This window comes from Malaclemys terrapin, chromosome 6, assembly GCF_027887155.1.
Source record: "Malaclemys terrapin pileata isolate rMalTer1 chromosome 6, rMalTer1.hap1, whole genome shotgun sequence".
NCBI lineage: Eukaryota > Metazoa > Chordata > Testudines > Emydidae > Malaclemys > Malaclemys terrapin.
Genome location: NC_071510.1, coordinates 112,285,807 through 112,307,450, shown reverse-complemented (window position 1 = coordinate 112,307,450; position 21,644 = coordinate 112,285,807). Strand labels below are relative to the sequence as shown.

Genomic DNA, 21,644 nt, shown 5'->3' with positions numbered 1-21,644 from the left:
GTAGTTGAAATTGACACGTTCCTGCCAGGGCTGACTCTACCATTTTTGTCGCCCCAAGCAAAATAAATAAATAAATAAATAAAAAGCTGCTCGAACTGGCGAAGCAAAAAAAAAAGGCGCCCGGACTGTGTCACCCCAAGAATGGACGGAATGCCACCCCTTAGCATGTGCCACCCCATGCACGTGCTTCCTCCGCTGGTGCCTGGAGCCGGCCCTGGTTCCTGCAAAAGTTTCCACTTTGACAAAACTACATTTGTACTGGCTATACCTGTTCTGTGTAGGCTCAAGCCCTAAATGTTGTGTATTTGGAAGGAATTAAAGGGGAAAAGACGATGCAGCTTGTCAACACTGCTGGTTCAAACCCTTGTATGTGGAACTGGATTTCATGGTCTTATCCTAGTCCATGGTGGGCATCTGTCCATATCTCAAAGCTATCACTGAATTTGAGATGATTAGCAATCTGTTCGGATGAGGTCAGTGAAATAGCAACTGCTGCCATTCACACATGATTTTAAAACTTTACACTCAATTTCATGAGCACAAGCCTCTTGTGGCTGTGATTCATCAACATTGGTATGTTTAAAGTTACCCTCTAAGGAATATAGAATCATAGAATATCAGGGTTGGAAGGGACCTCAGAAGGCCAACTAGTCCAACCCTCTGCTCAAAGAAGGACCAATCCCCAACTAAATCATCCCAGCCAGGGCTTTGTCAAGCCTGACCCTAAGAAGAACTGCGTTTTTTTCTAGTCTCTAATTTATACTTTTAAAATATATAATGTAACAATGGGACTGACAAAATGTTTGTACCTTTTGCTTTAGTTGTAAAACCGTCTGCTTTATCTGGTGAAATTCCTTACAAGAGGCACAACAGGTTCCTGCTTTCAACACGTTGTCAGCCTTCTCAGAAAGCCCGGCTAAAATTAAAACAATTTCCAGTACATTTTAAAAGGGCAGAAAACCCAAAGGAAAGAAAAGCATACAGCAATTGCGAAAGCTACTGTGCCATAGAACAGCCTTTGAGGTTTTTAGACTACCCAATAGTGTGAAAGGAAGAGAGGCTCACGCCATTACCAACTTTTCAATTATGAATCACAATGTAAGGCTGAGCAATTTCACAGAGGCAGTGCAGCCCACATTTTAAACGCAGCTGTTTCCAGTTAACAGTCCTAAATCCCCTTTTCCTCTTTTATATCTGAAAATGTTTACACTTGTACTTTTATCTGTGCATTTACACTAGGCCAGCCCTATAGATCTGAAATTATTTACAATCCCCTCCAACGGCCACTTTTCATACATTGTAAATTACACTCAAACCCCATGCAACGTGACAGTCTTATTCAATTTACACAAAACTGGTCTTTATCAACACTGATTATTCTGCTGTGCAATGGGGCTGCAAGAGCGAACAGGGCTGAGAATTGGGATTCGTGGTAAAGGTTTACAGCCAAGTTAGAGAAAAGGTCACTATAATCGTTAGGTATGTAGGAATGAATCTGTTGCAGCATCCGCAGAATAACCCTGAAAATAAGCATTGCAACCTTATTATTGTTGGCCTCACACAGAGCTAATCACTTTAGCATCACAAACAAACAATTATTGTTTTAATAGTTGTCCCACATGTAGGCTTGCGTAATGATCAGCCACAAGAGCCAATAATAGGGTTCAAACTCTGGACTTTAAGAATCGTGGTACAGACTTCTACTACTGGAGTTAATGGAGGAACTCTAGTAGCAATAGTAGACTGTTTGCCTCTAAATGGACCAGCAGCAGCACACTTAGCTATTGTGTTATACTTGCTCATTTGAAAACATACTTTAGTATAATTGTTTAGGTCATGTTTTCATAAATGTGTTCTGCTTTTGAAAACTAAAACTGCAACACTAGATACAAACAGGCTTTCTTTTAGTATAGTATTAAGGACATGACTTTTGGTTATATATATATTTACTGTGTCCAATGTAAAAAAATTCACATCATTCCCCTTTGTTCAAATTTCACTATGTTCTTCTGTAATACATAAGGATACGATTCTGTCACTGAGGTCACGGGTTCTGTGACATTCTGGGACTTCCATGACTTTTTCTGGGCCAGAGCTGGAGCAGCGGCTACCGGAACAGCTGACCGGTGGCCAGCTCCGGGCTGCCGAACAACTGACCAGCGGTCACCCCAGGGGCCACTGCAACCGCTGGCCAACGATCAGCACTGGGGCTGCTAAAGCAGTGGACGCTGGAACAGCTGGCTGGCAACTAGCCCCTGGGCCATCAGAACAGCAGCTAGAGGGGAACCGCTGGAACAGGTGACCTGCCGTCTGCCCCACGGCCACCAGAGCAGTGACTGCAGCCAGCCTCAGGACCACAGGAACAGGGACAGGTCGCGGGCTTCTGTGAATTTTTATTTATTGTCCGTGACCTGTCCCTGACTTTTACTGAAAATACCTGTGACAGAATCTTAACCTGAGTAATACACCAGGATACTAATACAGCTTCACAGCCAATTGATTTTTCTGTAAGATTAGTCTACCAGACTCCACATCCAGGAAGCCTTTTGGGATCCACTGCAACAAGCGGTTCTGCCTTTGAGAGAGAGAGAGAGGTTTATTTTTCTTATCTTGGCTTGTCAGATCAGAAACGTGCCCCCGTACCCTGTACTTCATTGTCCTAAAGCACGAAGAGGAAGATGATAAAGAGGAGGTGAAGTTAGCTGATCATCAGTATTAAGGGTATCAGAGTTAGTGATAGTCAAAAGATTAGGAGAATCAGACAAGCATATGAGTGCTTAGATCAGGGGTCGGCAACGTTTGGCACACGGCTCGCCAGGGTAAGCACCCTAGCAGGCCAGGCCAGTTTATTTACCTGCTGATGCGGCAGGTTCGGCCGATCGCGGCCCCCACTGGCCGCGGTTCGCTGTCCCGGGCCAATGGGGGCGGCGGGAAGCCGCGGCCAGCACATCCCTCGCCCGCGCAGCTTCCTGCCACCCCCATTGGCCCGGGATGGCGAACCACGGCAAGTGGGGGCCGCGATTGGCCAAACCTGCCGCATCAGCAGGTAAATAAACTGGCCCACCCTGCTAGGGGGCTTACCCTGGCGAGCCGCGTGACAAACGTTGCCGACCCCTGGCTTACATGCTTATCAAGTGCCTCATCTAACACTCACTGTAGCCAATAGGAATCTTTTCACTGACTGCATTGGGCACTGGAACATCCCTCAAATACTCCTCTGAATTTTATTCAGTCCTTTTTTCGGCTTGAAATACCAGGCTCCTTTGTGAGCTTTCCAGTGCTTCCTAATAGTGTACAAGCTGGTAATACCAGGAGAACAGCTTCCCTCATCGTATTCTCCCCAGATTCATAGATTTAAGACCAGAAGGGATCATTACACTATCTAGACTGACCTCCTGAATAATACAGGCCATAAAATTCACCCAGTAACCCCATGCACTGAACCCAATAACATGTGTCTGGCTAAAGCATATCTTTGAGAAAGGCACCTAGTCGTGATCCGAAGACATCAAAAGATGGAAAATCCACCACCTCCCTTGGTAGTTTGTTCCATTGCACGGTTATAAATTTGTGCCTTGTTTCCCATTTGAATGTGTCTGACTTTAATATCCAGCCAATGGTTCTTACTATGCCTTTCTCTGCTAGATTAAAGAGCCTTTCAATACCCAATGTTTTCTTCCTATGAAAGTACTGATACACGGAAATCAAGTCACCTCTTGATCTTCTTTTTGATCAGTTAAACAGACTGAGCTCTTTAAGTCTTTCCCTGCAAGGCGTGTTTTTTCCAGACCTCAAATTCTGCACCTTCTCCCAACTTTTCAACATCTTTTTAAAAATGTGAATATTTTGGTGCCAGTATTTCTAGACAAAAAGCAGGAATTACAGAGGCATGCATCATTTTAAAAATAAAAAGATAATTAGGCTTGTCTGTTTTTAAACGACAGTAAAAAATGTTGGTTTGGAACAAGTATTAAACCAAAGTCCCTTTCAATTTTTATTTTATCCCAATGAGTTCACGCCCGCCCCCGATGACTGGACTGTGTTGAGAAATGTTGCTGAAAGCAACAACAGTCAGAGAGAGAAAAAACTGCCAGATTTCTCTGCTGTCTTTAAACCCCAAGCAATCCCACTGGAACCAGTGGGATTGAGTGGAGTATAAGAAACACTGAATTCACCCCTAGTTCTAATATATAATCCAGTTCATCAGGACAGCCGATGTATAGAAAAGGCCCGTGCATCAACAAAATATGATTATAATAGTTGACTGCGGCTATCAGTAAGGTGGTCTAATAATTGGAAAGGATCATGCTGCAGAGAATTGTGTGAATCTGGTTGGATCCATTAGTCTCTGTGACCATCAAAACACAATCCAATACGCTGGTGAGAAGAAGGATAAGAGATCGCCCTACTTCTGCTTCCCAAGGCAGGATTCCCCTAATTTACACCCAACGGAGGTGATATTCTGACCATGAAAACAGTCATCCATCACTACCTTGTGACCCCAGACATCAGTTCCAGAATGTGTCCACTTCTGAATAGAACCAGAATCCATCTGGGTCATGCCCAATGGTCAAGGAAGCAATGAGAGTCTGAGGCAGTCATCATTGGTGCAGATACTGAATTCAGGCAGAGTCCATCTTGTCAACCCCAGGGTTCACCATCATTTCAGTGGGATGTTTAAATAAATGGTTTTCATTGTATAAAACTTGAATCTGGGAGCTAAACTACTTGACAGAATCCCTTTGAACCTGTCCCATCTTATAGGGCCTCCTACAGTACAAACAATTAAGTCCAGCTCACATGATGTTTTGTTGGCCTTCTTCAGAGCCTTTTACCTCATTACTGGTGAGCCCTGCAGCTGCTATTGATAAGAAAACTGCTTGGAAAGGCAGTATGTTTCCTTAGCATATGCTGGAAGTCACGATCTTGCTTATGCTGGAAGAGAGAGAGATACTGCCAGGAGGAGATCTCTACAGGGAGCTGTTCTGAATGCATTCTTTGCACAGAGATTGTTTAGCTTATCATCTGTGTTGTATTATCTGGGCTCGGACTGCAGAGAAGATTTAGTTTGGCCTCTTTTGAGTGTGTAACTGTATTGTCTCTGCAATATGAAAAATGATTGCTGAACTGCCCGATGTACAAATCCACAACATATTTAATCCAATCCACTGCTAGTAGGATAGGGCCAAAGAGTGTAATTCTTCTGGCATGGCAGAGGAAACACATTATTATTAACTCTCTGTGTAAGGCAGGTTATATTTGGAATTATGGTGAAAGATGTCAAATTTTTGTCTGTTTTTATGTTGTCTCATACAAAATATCAGAAAATCTGCCTTAGTGTTCCAGCGACCAATATAATGTGACTCTACTGTAGTTCTATATAAGGTTATTACAACTCAAATGTGTTGCTGTTTTATAATGGTGCAGGAACTTACATTTACCACAAGGTGGCACATAATTTATAGACCTAGAAGTCAGCTGCTGAAAATCCTCTTGTTCTGCATTCTGGCCAGTATTTTGAAAGCTAGTGTGCTTAATAAAAAAATAGCTAGGGTCAAATTCTGCTCTCATTTAGATCTGAAATCAGTGAAATTATTCTAGACTTACACTGGTGTAACAGAGCAGAATGTAGCCCTTAGATTCTGTATGCTGCCTCTCCGACTGCTGCTGGTAACTGTTTGAGAGATGGTGTCCTACACCACACAGAAGACATGGTTTATAGTGAAAAGAAAACTGTGTTACAAACTGCTGTTTGCAGATAGTTGAAGTTCATTTACAAATGCCTAGAATATTTTGAACAGTCAGTAATCCCGAATGCTATGGACATTCCTCTATCAGAAAGCTTGAACTACAGAGGAAATGTTAATTATAAAAATATCTGCAAGGGTATTAGTGACAACACACTTGTTTTGTTAATGACATCTTTATAAATTAAACAATTATAAATGTTTGAAAGCTACAAAGTGCAATCACAGATTACTGGGATGCTCCAGATACATGTTTTCAATGGGACAAATAAAAATTACAAAATGTTTGTGCCTATTGTGCAGTTGGGATTTGGAAGAGTCAGTGATATAAAATGTACTTTCAGTCATTAATAGGTGAACCAACTGTAACCTATCGTTCATCAAAAGATGTTTTCAGTTTTTTCTTTTTTTCCCCTGTTACTAAATGTTATATCTGTGGTTAATTTAAATTATCCCAAACTTTATTAATTTAAGGGCATTGGATGATGGCAGATACTTTTATACTTAATACCAATGTTCAAATAAAACAAAACAAAGCCCAGAAGCTCAACATTCTATATTTATTGGAACAATTTCTGATCTCTGTTGCAACAGTGCCATCCCATTAACTTCAGTGCCATGGAATTCAAGAGCTCTAGAGTCACAGATGGAATTTAGCCTACTGATTTAGATGATTAAAACATAAGTTGAATCTCCAGGTATGATTTTGATGTGTGCCTGAAAGCTCAAAAGTACTAACATTGGGCCATCTGCTAATGTCCTTGGCCTCAGTGTAAATACAGACTAAATCCACTTAAGTGATTTTGGCTTTATGGAGGTCAGAATCTGGCTCATTTTCCTCTAAGTGAGATCCCACACTGGACTAAATTCTATTCTTAGTTACTCCTATATAAATTGGATTTGGCTTATTATTATGTTAGCTGCAAGTATTTTATGTGTTTCAGACAAAGTGCTCTAAATTAAGTAATAAGAGCAAGATTCGTTATTCACCCACTCTTCCCCTCCAGGGAGAATGTTTTCCACATGCTTCAAAATATTAGCTTTTCATTTGCACTCCTCTCACATGCAGACATGACAGTTCATTTAATGCTAATTACAGGGAAAAGGTACTTCCAGAACAAGCCATGGGAATTGCCCTGGGAACTCAAGAGTACAGTATCTCAGGGGCAGTAAAAGACTTATGCTCGCATAGATTTTTTTTACATTGTTACATAGTGGTCTAGTTGATGAGAGCCTAGATTTGCCATGAATGTAAAAATATTTTTATCAACACTATTTCAAGTCCACCGACTGAAGTACAAATATCTTCTGTATGGATCACATCATAAGACAATACCTGGTTGCCCCCTCTCATGGCTAAAGGAGAGGAAATCACCAAGAGATTCTCCTACAGGGGTTTTCTTCCCAAACATTCCATCAGCCAGAGGGCGGTGTGCTTTGCCCCCCTGCAGAACAGACAGCGAGATGCCAGTCCCAAAACCCTGTGGAGCCCCTGTTCAATGGGAGGCCAGGGCCATCCATAGGGGTTTTCTAGACAGTGACTGTCCCTAGGAGCACCATGGACAGAGGACTATGGAAGCATGGTACAGCCTTTGGATAGTTCACTTGCTTTTTAGTAATCTAAGTCAATGGGCCAAATTCAGTTCTGTTACGCCAGTGCGCCTGAATTTGGCATTGGCTGTATTACATTTCCACAGCTCCCTCTCTATGATGGGTCAGTTTTCTTAGGCTATATTTGGCCCAGGATATTACTGCACGCTAGTATATACCTTTGTCTCCTTTGGTACAAGTCCTCCCATCATCTTCCCGGATATAGCCTTCATGACATTCGCATCTGTAACTGCCCATGGTGTTGACACAGATTTGAGAGCAGAGAGTCTCATTGCTTGAGGCGCACTCATCGATATCTGAAGTTGAAAAAATGTTGAGAATTCCCCAAAAGTTACAGAGGTTCAGAGATCAAATAAGATATTTCCCTTAAGGGTTCCATTATTAGAAGGGATTCTGAATGGATGGTCAAGCAACCACAGAACTTCAGGGGGCCTGGGCCACAGCTTCACGTCAATTGTATTATAATTATTAACTTGCATGGCCCTTTACACATGACCACCACTTGACAGGTCTTTGCATCAAAACTTGATCCTGCAAACCTTGGCTCATGTGAATACTCACCCATGCAAGGTAGTGCTATTGAGTTAGCTGGGAGTGGGATAAGTCCCTGAATTAGGAGTTACAATCTGAATTGAACCTCAGAGGTTTGCTTTCATTATTTAATATAATTTCCCTGGTTTTCAGTTTGATGTGAGAATCACGCCCTGTTTCATTGCCAAAGAATTTGAATGCTGCTCAGAAACTGCATGGGGGAGGAATTAACAAGGGGGGGGGGAAACATATACAGCTATTGACTTAGATCAATTAAAAGCATACTCATACTAAAAGAATGAAGGAAAGTAAGAGGAAAGGGTCTAGCACCATTCAACTTCTTCTTTGAAGAATTTCTAAAAAAATTGAAAATTCTGCCTGTAGCAGGACACAGCCTTAACCAAAGATAAATGTGACATGTTCTTCATACCCACCTAGGCAGTAGGGTTTCTCTCTGTTCTTGTGTCTCTCCCGGTCATACCGGTATCCAGGATAACATGTACAAAGGACACGTCCAAAGTTATCTGTGCATTGCTGTTCACATGGAGCTTCTGCACACACATCGTAGTCTAAAGAGAGAAAAGTGTGCTTAAGGGAAACATTGATTGCAGGTCCATTTGTTTAGGACAACCGTATTATTTGATATTTTAGCTCATCTTATGTTATTGTTCATTAACAAAGTCCTGCTACATTATCACAGCAGATGGAAGAAACACAACGGAGATTGTCACAAAATGTAACTAATGTTTTATTGAGGAATTATAATTCCTAGTCACAGCTTTTCTAGGGGTCTAATAATTTAAGAAAGGGGCACTTTATTTGTGTTTGCACCAGCACCTTGCACTATGGGATCCTAGCACAAATGAGGCTCCTAGGTGCAACAATATAATAAAATAATAATTAATATGCTGCTTTGGTTGCACAGAATCAGTAATTATTCTCAGGGAAATATTAGTTGCATAAAAGTAATTTGCTTTTTTTCCCCTCCCCACATTCACAAGTGATGGAAGCAACAGCTGCTGTGTAATATACTATACAATAGCTTACGGATAATTCTGTGGCAAATACATTGAGAAAATGTTTCAGAAAGAAAAGTTAGTTAAAATAAACACATTACCTGCACCAAACCAACCCTAATTGCCTAAGCAAAGAGCACATGGTTAATAAGGTATCACCGTTTCTAATAATATAAATGTACAGACTAGCATCTGATGCCTACCCTCTTACCGGAGTGTAGTGGAGCGTTTCCACCTGGGCCAGCTGGCCCTCTGGGGGTGTAGGCTGAAGCCCAAGTGAAGTTTTCATTCGGGCTGGTAACCATTCACTTTGCAGTGAGGATGCAGGCTAAATCATGCCAGTGATGATAGTCATCCAGTACCTTCCCACAATTCCCCCCAGAAGCCCAGAACCATAGACAAATTCTCCCACAATTCACTGGGAAAGAATTACAGAGCGGCTCATCTTACCATAGCACAAAGATCCATGGGATATGCCCCCAGAAGTCTGAGTGACATATACTGGTGAGTGCAGTACCAGAGAGGACACAATGATTTAGGTAGGGCTTTAGAGTCTGGATGGTAACGCCCTGGCGAGGCTAACAAGGGTGCTTAGACCCAGGTGCCAATCACACAAGTTAACTCTGCAGTAAAGACATTCCCTCAGTGTGAAGGCTGATTAGCTGGAGAAGAAGGGGAAACTGAGAAAGTGGCCAGGCCCAAAGCAAGTCTGGATAAGCACTGCTGCAGGCCCTTAGCGTTTATATCAAAATTCATGACAATATTGCTTTATATCATTTAAAAAAAACTTCTAAATGTTTAATTCAGAGTTTATAAAAGGGCCAGTCCACTGTTTTTAACCTTTTAAAAAAATATATTATTTTTAATTGTCGCTTGCATTATTTTGGCACCAAAGAGCTGTAATCATGGTCCAGGACCTCACTGCGTCAGGCACTGTACAAACACAGAACAAAAAGACAGTCCCTGCCCCCAAAAGCCTGCAACTTAAGAAAATGTAAATCTAAGTAAAATCTAAATGTTTTTGCCAACATTCCAACATGCTTTGCATGTATACCATACTTTTAAAATTATTGAAGAAATATTCTGATTCATACTAGTGATTGGCAGCCACCTTGTGAATTGCTGAATTTTCCAAAAGATCAAATGTCATAACAAATTACTGATAGATGGCAATGCTGGTTAAACCCTGTCACAGTTTCAGACTTAACTGCACTTTGCCCCCACTCCTGGTCTTTCTTGAGGGCACCCTCTTAAGGTCTCAGGCTCTCAACCATCACTTGTGTCAGACAGAGAGCTACATCTTTCTCCCTCCAGACTGGGGGGATGAGGCTTGTAGCCCCTCTGTACCTCACTGTGATTTCCTCAGTAGGCCTGACAATGCCTGGCCCCTGTGGTTAACCTCTCTTCAGGAGTGTACACCAGTTACCAGCCAGTCTTCATACAGCAAAATACTTTTATTCTTAGAGTAAAAGCATTACAGAAAAAACATAAAAATCAATGAAAGTTCCTATATACATGGGAAAAGCTTACCCAGAGGCCACCCATCCATCCTATGGGGTCCCAGTAAGCCAAAGTCCTTCCAACCCTTCGTCAAGGGTTGGGACCCCCCTTGGACAGAGGACCCTGTCCGCTTGCTGAATCAAAGGAAGGCCCTTTGCCAGTTCAAGCTCATCCTTTTATACCAAAAGCCCTTTCTTTGTTTGCTAGCCTCTGGAAAAACCCCGCTTGAACCAGTATATGCAAGCCAGGAAGTGGGGAGGGGAGAAGCCCTCTTAAATGGGGAGAGGTGGAGAAATAGGAAGGGGAGTTGTGGCATATCAGGTCATGTGTTTTAGCGAGCCTGATCAATTCATTGTGCCCCAACTCACTATGTTTATTATCTGTATCTAAAAGGTATCACATAATATGTCATTTGAAACTCACTGATCATTAATATTATTGCATGATGTATATATGGGGTGTGTATTAAGAGTTATGGATATAGGCAGGAATGATAACTAAAATTTGCTTAAGCCAGGCACGTCAGGGGGAGTTGGTAAACAGGTCTGCCCTAGATGAAGGAATACATATTTGCTTCTCCAACCAGCAAATGACACATTGGTGATTAATACCATCATAAAATGTATGCGTTAACACTATGTAAGGAATTATGGATTTCTATTGATATTAGTCTTTACAGTCTGTGTCTAAACAAAAGGAGAAAGAGGTCTCTCTCAGATAGGAGGGAACATCACAGCTATCTGTAAGGGGACTGTTGCCCCCTTACTAACATTCAGTGGGGGTGTTTTGGTTGGCTAGCTCCCAGCACTAAAAGGGGAGGGGTCGATGGGAAATCAGGAGCCTGAGACTGACAGTCCCCAGGAACAATGGGGAGAGGCCAATGCTCCAGATCAGCCTGATTGACAGGGCGGGCAGGCTAATCAGAGAGTCAGGAGGCCAGGGGGGTCCCGTCCTCCGTGTGAACTGGAATTGCCTGGGTCAGACAGAGTGGGGCCGAGCTAAGGGGAGAGCAGGGGCCCGAGCTGAGCTGGAGAGCAGAACCGTGCCAGAGCCCGAGGGGCCAGAGACGCAGCCCAGGGAGAGCAGATCCTGTGCTGGGAGCAGAGCTGCAGCCACAGAGCCGGATGTGGTGAGCAAGTGGGGCCAGCCAAGGGGGGACCTTGGGCAAAGGGCCCAGCACAGAAAGACACCCCTAGCCAAGGGCCCTTGCAGGCCAGAATGGGAGGGGACCATAACCTGACGGGGGGCTGACGCTGGGAAGAAGGGTCCCACCACTCAAAGCCCGGAGGTGTGTGGCCACCACCATTGCAAGTGTCCAACCCGCAGCATCCCTGCAGCACAGCCAGGGCCTGAGAAGGAGACCTGGGACCTACAAGGAACAGACTGCAAAGTGCCCTGATGTCCAGAGACACTGTTTGTGATGTTCCCTGCCACAGAGCGGGGTGATGTGTTTTCCTTTAACCTCTTCCATTTTTCCTTGTTCTTTTCTTTAGATTAATTGTTAATTAAACAACTTGTATTTGCTTTAAATTGTATGAAATGATCAGTGGGTCAAGGAGGTGCCCAGTGCAAAGAGAGTACCCCTGAGTGGGGACACCCTAGCCCCTGTCCTAGGTGACCACAGCAGGGTTGGGGGTCGAATCCTGGACCCAGCCTTGTCAGGGTTTACGAGGACTCTGCCAGACAGGAGAGTGGAAGGGGAGCCCTCAAGGTCAGGGAGGCCTCTGGGTAAAGGGAGTGGGAGCAAGGACTCAGATCCTTTCGCTAGCCCACTTCACCGGGGTAGTGCAGAAGCCAGGAAAGTTCCCCACAATAGCGGGACCATTCCCCCGCTTACATATATACCTGTCTCCTATATCAATTAAGCATGGTGGAATCAAAACAGTGGACGCCCTATTTACATACAGGGTGATGGGAAGCTCACAGAAAGGGGAAAACACAATGAGGTCATCCTGCCTCTTGAAACGACGTCATTAAACTTTGGAAGACATAAGCAAAGACAGAAGCCATCTTTGGCATCCATCACTAGATGGAAACAAGACAACAGAACTCTTGCAAGCTGAGAAAGATGGGTCCTTCAGCCAGGTGGAGGAGTTGAAGTCTCTGCAAACTGAATATAGATGAGAAATCTGCTTAGGCAAAGACCTTTCACCTAGGAAGACAAGGAAAGCCAGCATCTTGTACTGCTGTGGAAGGTCCTGACTGAGGGAAAGTCAGCCATGGCTGAGAAGAAGGAAGACCGGTGAGAGAAAGCATCTTGAACAAAGCCTGTACCTTACTAAATTTAGTTGTAGACTTTTAGATGCGTTTTCACTTTTATTTGCTGGTTTCCCTTTCTAACTTTATTCCTTTTACTTGGCATCACTTAACCTATGTCCTCTTGTTAATACATTTGTTTTATTTTAACCATAAACCAACTCAGTGCTGTGTTTAAAGAGAAGAGATTACTCATCTTGTGCAGTAACTGTGGTTCTTCAAGATGTGTGTTCCTATGGTGCTCCACTTCAAGTGTGCATGTGCCTCTCAAGCCCTTAATCGGAGATTTTCTGTTGGCGGTGTCTGTTCGGCCCATGCATGTGCTATACGACCTCATGGTGCACACCAAAGTATATAGAACTGCATAGGTGAACGGCACTCAGTTCCTTCTCTACCCGAATGTCCAAAAAAGAATGGTCTGAAGCAGAGAGGAGGGCAGGTAGTGGAGCATCTGTAGGGACACACATCTTGAAGAACCAGTTACTGCACAAGGTGAGTAACCTCTTCTTCAAATAGTGTCCTTATGGGTTCTCTGCTTCAGATGCCTCCTGAGCAGTATCCCCACATGAACTCCCTCCCCCCCTTGTTTGACAGTCTCTTAGATGGTATCAAAGATAGTAACTCCTGTCCTTTTGGGGAAAATAGAAGAATTTAGTTGAAATGGGCTGGAGCTTGTTGTTGTTAAAGTCCAATCCCATTTCATCCCAGGTGGTGTTCGGGATTCAGCTGGAGTCTGGAGACAGAGGAGGGGGCAATGTCATCGGGGTCCCTCTCTCTTGCCCAGTGTGGTCACGGTTAGGAAAAGCCATGATGGTGAAGCTCACTCCCATAGCTAATTCCCCCCTATACACACAATCTCTTTAAGGACCCTTAAGGAGCTTCGGAATTGAGTCTAAGACTGAACACAGTCTTTGATCCAGGCTACAAGCATGTGTGCTTTGCTTTAGCTGAGCCCAGAGAAGGAAGAGAGAATGGAATTGCCAACCATGAATAGTAAGACAGAGAGAGAGGAAGTTCTGGAGAAAAGATGAAAAGTTCTATTTTTGACATGTTTGGTTTGAGAAAGTGGGGCAGAAGGAGATGTCAGAGAGGTAACTGTAGTAATAAAAATAGTACTTAGCACTCAGTCTCAAATTGCTTTTCTAAATATTATTATCCCCATTCTACAGATGCAGAAGCTGAAGCACAGAGATGTACGATACCTTGTCCGAGGCTTAGATATGTATAGAACCCACTCTCATACCACTGGACTGCATTGCCTTCTATCTGGATATGTGGGAATTAGAGGGTAGAACAGGGAAGGGAGAATGGATGGAAACGACAGGAAGGAGGTTGAAGACCAATGACAATGCCATTGCCTTAGGGAGGAGAGACTATTTAAAAAACACCTGCCCCAGAAGGAGAACCAAGTCTTTCTGCTGCATACATAATAGAGTAGATGGAGCAGGGTCTGCCTGAGTTCCCAAGCCCTTCCTTGTACTTACTGCTAGTTGCACAGGAAGACGGTACTACAATTGCTTTTTTGGTGGTGTGATTTGCCAGTAAATGGCTAAAAGGCAAAGATATACTTTAATAAGGAAACTAACAACCTGAGACATCTGTAATATACTTATGTGCCAGTGACGAGATATGCATTTCAAGCACACTCATACTGCCAAGATTACGATGGAACGATGTGCGGGGAGCGGTTACATTTTAACAGAGTAAGTTAAAAGAGTGTTTCTCCGAAACATAGTGTTTCTAGTTTATACGCTATTGCCCCAGACAGTTTCAGCTGTTTCCGCTGTTCCTTTGGTCTGTGAAATTCAAGGTGAAACTCAGGTCAGGTTGAGAGGGGGCTAACGGAGGATACAAAGAGGGCTGAGCTGGAGGTAGAGAAACCACAGCCAGCAAACAAGTGAATTTAAAGGAAGAAATTCTCCACGCTTGTTAAGATCCAGAGCCCAGGGAGAGCTTGACTAAAGTCAATGGAGTCATAATTAAAAGCTACTTTCAGGTTCACCTAAATCTGAATAGGTCAAAACTAGAAACACCAATTCTCTTTTGTTGTGGCTTTTTTGTTATCCATACCCCTGTTTCTTCTCCCACAATCTCCGTGATGCTTAGTCAATAATCACTATCGACACAGGATATTTTACTGGAGACACCATCCTAAGAAAGCCAGAGGATGGATTTGCAGAGAGCCTGAGTTCTTTCCAGTCTATATGGTCTCCGTTTCCATCTTCCTATATTCTACAAAACCAAAAATGTCTTCAATCCAACACCATGCTTCTACTCAGTCTCAGTCTCTCACACTGTAGCTCACCAGTCCTGCTATGAGCTCCCTACACAAACACAAAGGCAAAGCCCAAAATAAAAACCATGAACATAAGCAGACCAAGTTGAACTGATCTCATTCAAACATCACCCATTGTTGCAGCAACTCTGCTGGGTTTTGTGCTGGGAGCACTTTGAATTTCTCACCACATTGACAGCATGAGGATCAATATTTTTAGGAGGTGGCTATTTTTTGTTATCTGACAACAAACAGCTCACTCACCCAGGGCCAAATGGCAGTAAGAGCCACAACTGGGAGGAACTTCTTGGCCAGAATTTATAAGCCAAAGAACAAGCAGTTCACTGGGTTTCTCAAGAACGACATTACCCTGCCTCTATTCCCTTCAAAATGTTTACATCTCATACTAAGGAAGCTCACTGACCAACTCCATGGTCCCTGTATGGCATTGTCCTTGTACAGATGTGTTACCCAGCACAGCCTTTTTATTTTCAGCTTAAAGAGTTTGCCTACAGCAAGAGGATTTTGCAGCTTTGCAGTCAGTCTTAGCTCTGCATATATGGCTTGATCCTGCATCAGGAAAGTCAGTGAGAGGAGGAGACATCTTGCGTGACGCAGTTTTGTGAATAACTGTTTTAGGGACTGATCCAAAGCCGACTGAAGTCACTGGAGAGACTCCTGGTGATGTCAATGGGCTTCAGATCAGGCCCTTAAAATTCATGCCTGTCATCCAGTAGCATTGTGTGTTGTGTCCATGAGCTACAGATTCACTTGCAAATGCGTTTCATTCTTTTCTAAAAGATGATCCAGATGTTCCAAGCCCTTTGAACTCAGGAGATTCAAAATCTGTATCTACAAAATATGGTTTAGCATCACTCACTAATGCCTGTAAGAGAACACTCCCTTTCACCACAGCATGAGCTACGCAGAATAATTCTCATTGCCTTTAGGGACAGCCCTGTGTAAGAGGCAATGTCTAAGCTGCACCACCCCACGAGTACCCTGGGGAGACACCCCTCTGAGGCACTATCCTCTCCCAGCTCACTGCTGCTGTTGGAAGAGAAGGAATAATTAGCTGTTGGCCTAGCTGCACCGACTAATACTCCTGGGTGGAGTGGCTCTCAACACACATCCAAGGGCAGAATATGGCCCTGTGTGTACACTAATTCATATCACAAGATCTATACAACCAGATGTATGTAGGGAGAGCCAAGACCTGGCTTCCTAGTTGAAATATTTTGAAGACACAGAATTTTATTGTATTGCTATTTCTGGTAACGAATCCCACACCAGGGAAAACCAAGCCTGTGGTTAACTCAGTATTTTCTCCCAAATTAACAGCACAGAAAACAGAAGAAATGAGAAATGGCTAATGGCACTGGGATGTGAAGGGTAAGAACAATGAAATCACATACCTTCGGGGATGCATTGTCCAAGAACAAATTTATAACCCTTACAGCATTTTTTCCTGAAAGACAAAAAGTAGAATAAAATAAAGTAAAATAAAAATGCTGTTTAAAGGAGATATGGCCTTTAAAAACAACATTTATAAAGGGTTTAAAAGTTCTATTTGAGAAGCGATCTCAAAAATAAATTAAAAAAGCCATTAATTCGAAAAACTGATTAATAAACTGGTGATTTCTATTCCTGGGTATACAGAGAGATTTGAAATGATCCATACTAGCACAAACGGTGCATTGTAACTTTCAGAATGAAAGACCTTTTTCCGTCCTAGATGCATACTGATCTCTAAGTGGAAAAGCAAAGTTCTTAAGCCCCAAAAAGCTCTGAGCATCCTGTCCCTCTTCTCTACCGCAGTCAGGGCTTTCTGTGTCTGTTATTTACGCTGGATAACTGCGCTTTTAAAAGGTGAGTGTTTGGAGAGAAGTGGGGAAGTTTGTGGAGAGCACCTCAATTACCCCCCCCCCCCCCCAAAAAAAAAAATCATGGAGGGCATGGAAGTTTGGACGAGAAGATACCTGTGGAAAAAGACCTGGTACTATTTTGTAAAGCAAGAATATTTTGGATCTTCATTCAGTCAATTCTAAGGCAGGGTCCCTTAGCCAAGATTTTCAAAAGTGACTAGTGATTATAATGGTGCCTCAGCTTCTTGGCTTCTACTTGAGACACTTCAAAAGGGCCTGATTTTTGGAAAGCGATGAGCACTCACCGTCTGAAAATCAGGGCTCTAACATTTTGCACCCAAACACTGGGCAACTCAAAATCATCAGTCCCTTTTGAAAATCATGGACAACTTACGTGTTTGTGTGGAAAGCACATGACATACTTCTGGAGCTATACATATAAACAACCATGATCATAACTTTCATGACATGCCATAGAGCGTTTCCAAGCATCTGTCACTCTAAAGTAAACCGACTGAAGGGCCTATATGTCAGCTAGTCATACACACAAGATTAAATGTTATAATTCATTTCCCACATTTCAAAGAACTCTGAAAAGATGACCGATTAAATAAATGAGATATTTTAACTACAGAAAGATTAATAGGGCACTTAGAATGTTCTAGAAACAGGGACACTTAAATATTAACACTTCTATATGGTCTGAAATTTCTTGAGCTGTTCACTACATGAGAAAGTTCTGGGTGTAGGGAAAACATGTGTTTCTTATAGGCTAGTGTGAAATCACATTTAAACATATGGTGTTATTCCTCTGTTTCTATTTTGTATGGCACAACTACAATAAGCCTCCAAGTTTCTTGATAGCATTTCTGAATACATACTAATGGATACAATCTTTACAGTCCTCTATTAGAGCGATACTAAGGGCCGAGACTGAGTGATCTTTTCTATTGCTTGTGGACTGCCAGCACTACTTACCCAGAAGTAACCTGTCATTCAACCTCCCGTAGAATTAAATTTAAATTAAGTGGCTTAATCTGGTTTTTGAAAGCTTGTGGATTTTAGAGATATGGACTCTAGAATGTTTTGCAGACATGCTGAAGTAAAGTGTCTGGTAAGCTAAGAAGTAATCACTCTTCTGTTTTCCTCCTTAAATGTATAATTGACCTAGGAGAATGCTAACGCAATGGAAGTCAATGACACAAATACATCCCCTAGGCGACCCAGAGTTCATCACAATATATCATTATGTTGTACTTAAAACAACTATCAGTTGCAACTGACCATTTAAAACAAACAATATATTATTCCAAACTATGTAAAAACAAACTTTGGCTGCACATTTTATACACTTTCAAAGATTAGCCAGAATATAAATTAAATTTAATGAAGTTTGGACGGCTGCAGGGGAAGCTTTGTCTTGTTATGCAAACACTGGTCCTCATTAGACTTCACTACAAACACTGCTGTGAAGTTTTATCTTCAAGACAAACAAATGAAGGAGGAAAAAGTTCAAAGGTGCATCAGAGAGGCTGTTCAGATGCTTCAAGCTATGCAGACGGCTTTCCAAATGCACAGTCATCTCCTTTCCTCTTCAGGATAGGGCGAGACTGATAGCACCGTCTCCTTGTAGGCAGCAATATAGACACATACCAGTGAAGAAACCAGCTGGTAGTGATAGAGAATGGAATAAACTACTCAGATGCTTAAATCTACGCACATGCCTTGCTGGATCAGGGTCAGAATGCTCAGTACCTTTCAGGATTGGGTCCTAGCCTCCTAAATCAAATACTCGTGAGTTTTTTGCAAGCTAAACTGTGTAAGTCTAAAGCGAATGTATCTTCCCTTCTGGATTACTGTATTAGCTTGTTCCCCTGCCCTTCCCACCCCAGAATGTACCAGATGCACAGAACTCTCATTGACTGTGATGTCTATAAAAACTTGACAACAGTTAGGCTACTGGTGTGCTGAGACCACAGCCGATCATGTTGACCAGTACTGTCTCATTGTTTCCTTATACTCTCCCATCTTTTTATCCCTATGTATCCAGCTATTGTCTCTTGTCCGATACTTAGATTGTAAGCTCCTTGGGGCAGGGACTGTCTTTGTTCTGTGTTTGGACAACACCTACCCCCACGGGATCCTGGTCCATGACTAGGGCCCCAGGTGTTATGGTAATACAAATAAATAAAATAATAATAATAATAATAATGAGGGGGGCAGAGACTCTTCATGCTACTGGGGGTAAGGGAGGTTCTCCGACATAAGACGCATTGTGACACTGGACCAGACCCAAAGTCTATCTAACCCATATCCCATTTCTGTTAGTGGCCAGATCTTGTAAGGAAAATGCAAAAATCCTATGATAGGCAGATGTGGGACAGTTTCCCCCTATATAGGTCATGTCCTGATTGCTAATAGTTAGAGATTGGTTTACGCCCTGAAGTACGAGATTTAGTATTTCTTCCAGAATGTCCGTTGTCATTCATTATAACTACTGGGTATTCTTGGTATCCAGATAAACAGCCAATCCCTTTTTCAATCGTGTTAGGTTCTTGGACTTAATGACACAGTGAGGCAATGAGTTCCACAGCTTAATTCTACAATGTGCGCACACACACAAAAAAAAAGTATTTCCTTCTCTCACTTCTGAATTTCTCACCATTTAATTTTACTGAATGCCCCCTTAGTCTTGTTTTATGAGACAGGGAGAACAGAAGTTGCTGATCTCCCCTCCGCTGGATTATTCCTGCTCCTCTTCATGGTAACTCCACCAGAGAGGTCCTTTGGGGCCATCTGCCTGTCCCAAGTCAGGATAAAGGAGGAGGGTTGGGCGTGGGGCTAGCAACTCCACCCCGTAAAAAATCAACCTGCTATAGAAACGCCAACAATAGAGATAACAGAGACTTTTAGCCTGGAAAAAGAAGGGTCTTCGACTCGAAGACGCATGACGCTGGGTGGTGAAAGTCGTGAGGAAGCCACTAAGCTGATTACCCTTCTTGCAACCAGGAGGATTACCATTGGTACATGGAACGTGAGGACCATGTACGAGTCAAGAAAGATGGCACAGGTCGCAGCAGAGATGAGGAGCAACAACTTGACCCTACTAAACATTAGTGAGACAAAATGGACGCAAGCTGGACAAAGACGACTGTTGACAGGAGAGCTGTTGTTGTATTCCGGACATGAAGAGAGTGACGCACCCCACACACAGGGAGTAGGCTTCATGTTGTCCAAGCAGGCACAGAGGGCACTGATTGGTTGGGAGGCACATGGTTCCAGGATCATCACAGCATCCTTCAGAACTAAAATGAAGAGGATTAAGATGAATGTTGTACAGTGCTATGCTCCAACCAATGACAGTGAAGAGGGGGACAAAGACTATTTTTACAATAGACTTCAGAAAATATTAGAGATTCTCCCAGACAAAGACATTACCATCCTTATGGGAGATTTTAATGCCAAAATTGGACCTGACAACACAGGATATGAACAAGTCATGGGGACCCACGCTCTGGGAGAGATGAGTGAGAATGGAGAGAGATTTGTGGATCTGTGTGCACTTAACAACTTGGTCATAGGAGGTAGCATCTTTCCTCACAAGCGGATCCACAAGAGTACCTGGGTATCGCCAGCAGGCATGATAGAAAACCAGATCGATCATGTCTGTATTAGCAAGAAGTTCAGAAGATCTTTGCAGGACGTTAGAGTTAGAAGAGGAGCAGACGTAGCGTCCGACCATCACTTAGTGGTGGCCAGATTGAAGCTGAAGCTGAAGAAGAACTGGATAGACGCGTCAGATAGAAGAGTGAAGTTCAACGTTAGCCTTTTGAAGGATCATAAGATCAAGGAAGATTTTGGACTGATGCTGAAGAATAAGTTTTCAGTACTACAGGATCGGTCTGAGGAAGAGGAAGACAGTGTATCCAACAGATGGCAGAAAGTGAGAGAGACACTTAGGTCAGCATGCCAGGAAGTGCTTGGAATTAAGAAATATCAGCAGAAAGAGTGGATCACAGCAGAGACCTTGACTAAGATAGAAGATAGAAAGAAGAAGAAGGCAGTAGTTAATAACAGCAGGACTAGAGCAGCAAAGGCTAAAGCGCAAAAAGAGTATGCTGAAGCCCATAGAGCAGTGAAGAGGAATATTAGGAAGGATAAGAGAGATTATGTGGATGGACTGGCAGCAGAAGCGGAGCAGGCAGCATACAACGGTAATATGAAACAGCTGTATGACATCACCAAGCGACTGTCTGGAAAGTTCAGCAAACCAGAGCGTCCCGTCAAAGACAAGCAGGGAAAGTCTATAACAGAAATAGAACAACAGATGAATAGATGGGCGGAGCACTTTGAGGAACTCCTGAATAGACCAGCACCATTAAATCCACCAGACATTGACCCAGCCAACGAAGACCTTCCAATCAATTGTGATAGACCAACCAGAGATGAGATCAGAAAAGCCATCACTATGATGAAGAATAGGAAGGCGGCTGGACCTGACGATATTCCAGCAGAGGCCCTGAAAGTAGATCTGGATGTTTCAGTGGAAATGCTATACCCCCTCTTTGAGAAGATATGGGAAGAAGAAGTGATTCCAGCAGACTGGAAAGAGGGATATCTTATTAAAATCCCCAAGAAAGGAGACCTCAGCAATTGTGCCAACTACAGAGGAATCACACTTCTGTCGGTGCCAGGGAAGGTCTTCAACCGAGTTCTCTTAGAGAGAATGAAGGATGCCGTTGACCCACAGCTACGAGATGAGCAAGCAGGTTTCCGGCAAAATAGATCATGCACGGACCAGATAGCAACGCTTCGCATCATAGTCGAGCAGTCTATGGAGTGG

General features: G+C 43.0%; 1 protein-coding gene across 1 annotated transcript in view; it reads right to left on the bottom strand.

The window, feature by feature from the left end:
* Nucleotides 1-21,644, bottom strand: part of CCBE1 (collagen and calcium binding EGF domains 1) — a 185,054-nt gene that overhangs the window by 21,876 nt on the left and 141,534 nt on the right. Inside the window, exons 3-6 of the mRNA XM_054033089.1 lie at nucleotides 16,352-16,404; nucleotides 8,324-8,458; nucleotides 7,517-7,654; nucleotides 810-916 (exon numbers count right to left, since the gene is read on the bottom strand). Coding sequence (XP_053889064.1) covers nucleotides 810-916; nucleotides 7,517-7,654; nucleotides 8,324-8,458; nucleotides 16,352-16,404 — 433 coding nt within the window. The remainder of the gene's footprint in view (nucleotides 1-809; nucleotides 917-7,516; nucleotides 7,655-8,323; nucleotides 8,459-16,351; nucleotides 16,405-21,644) is intronic.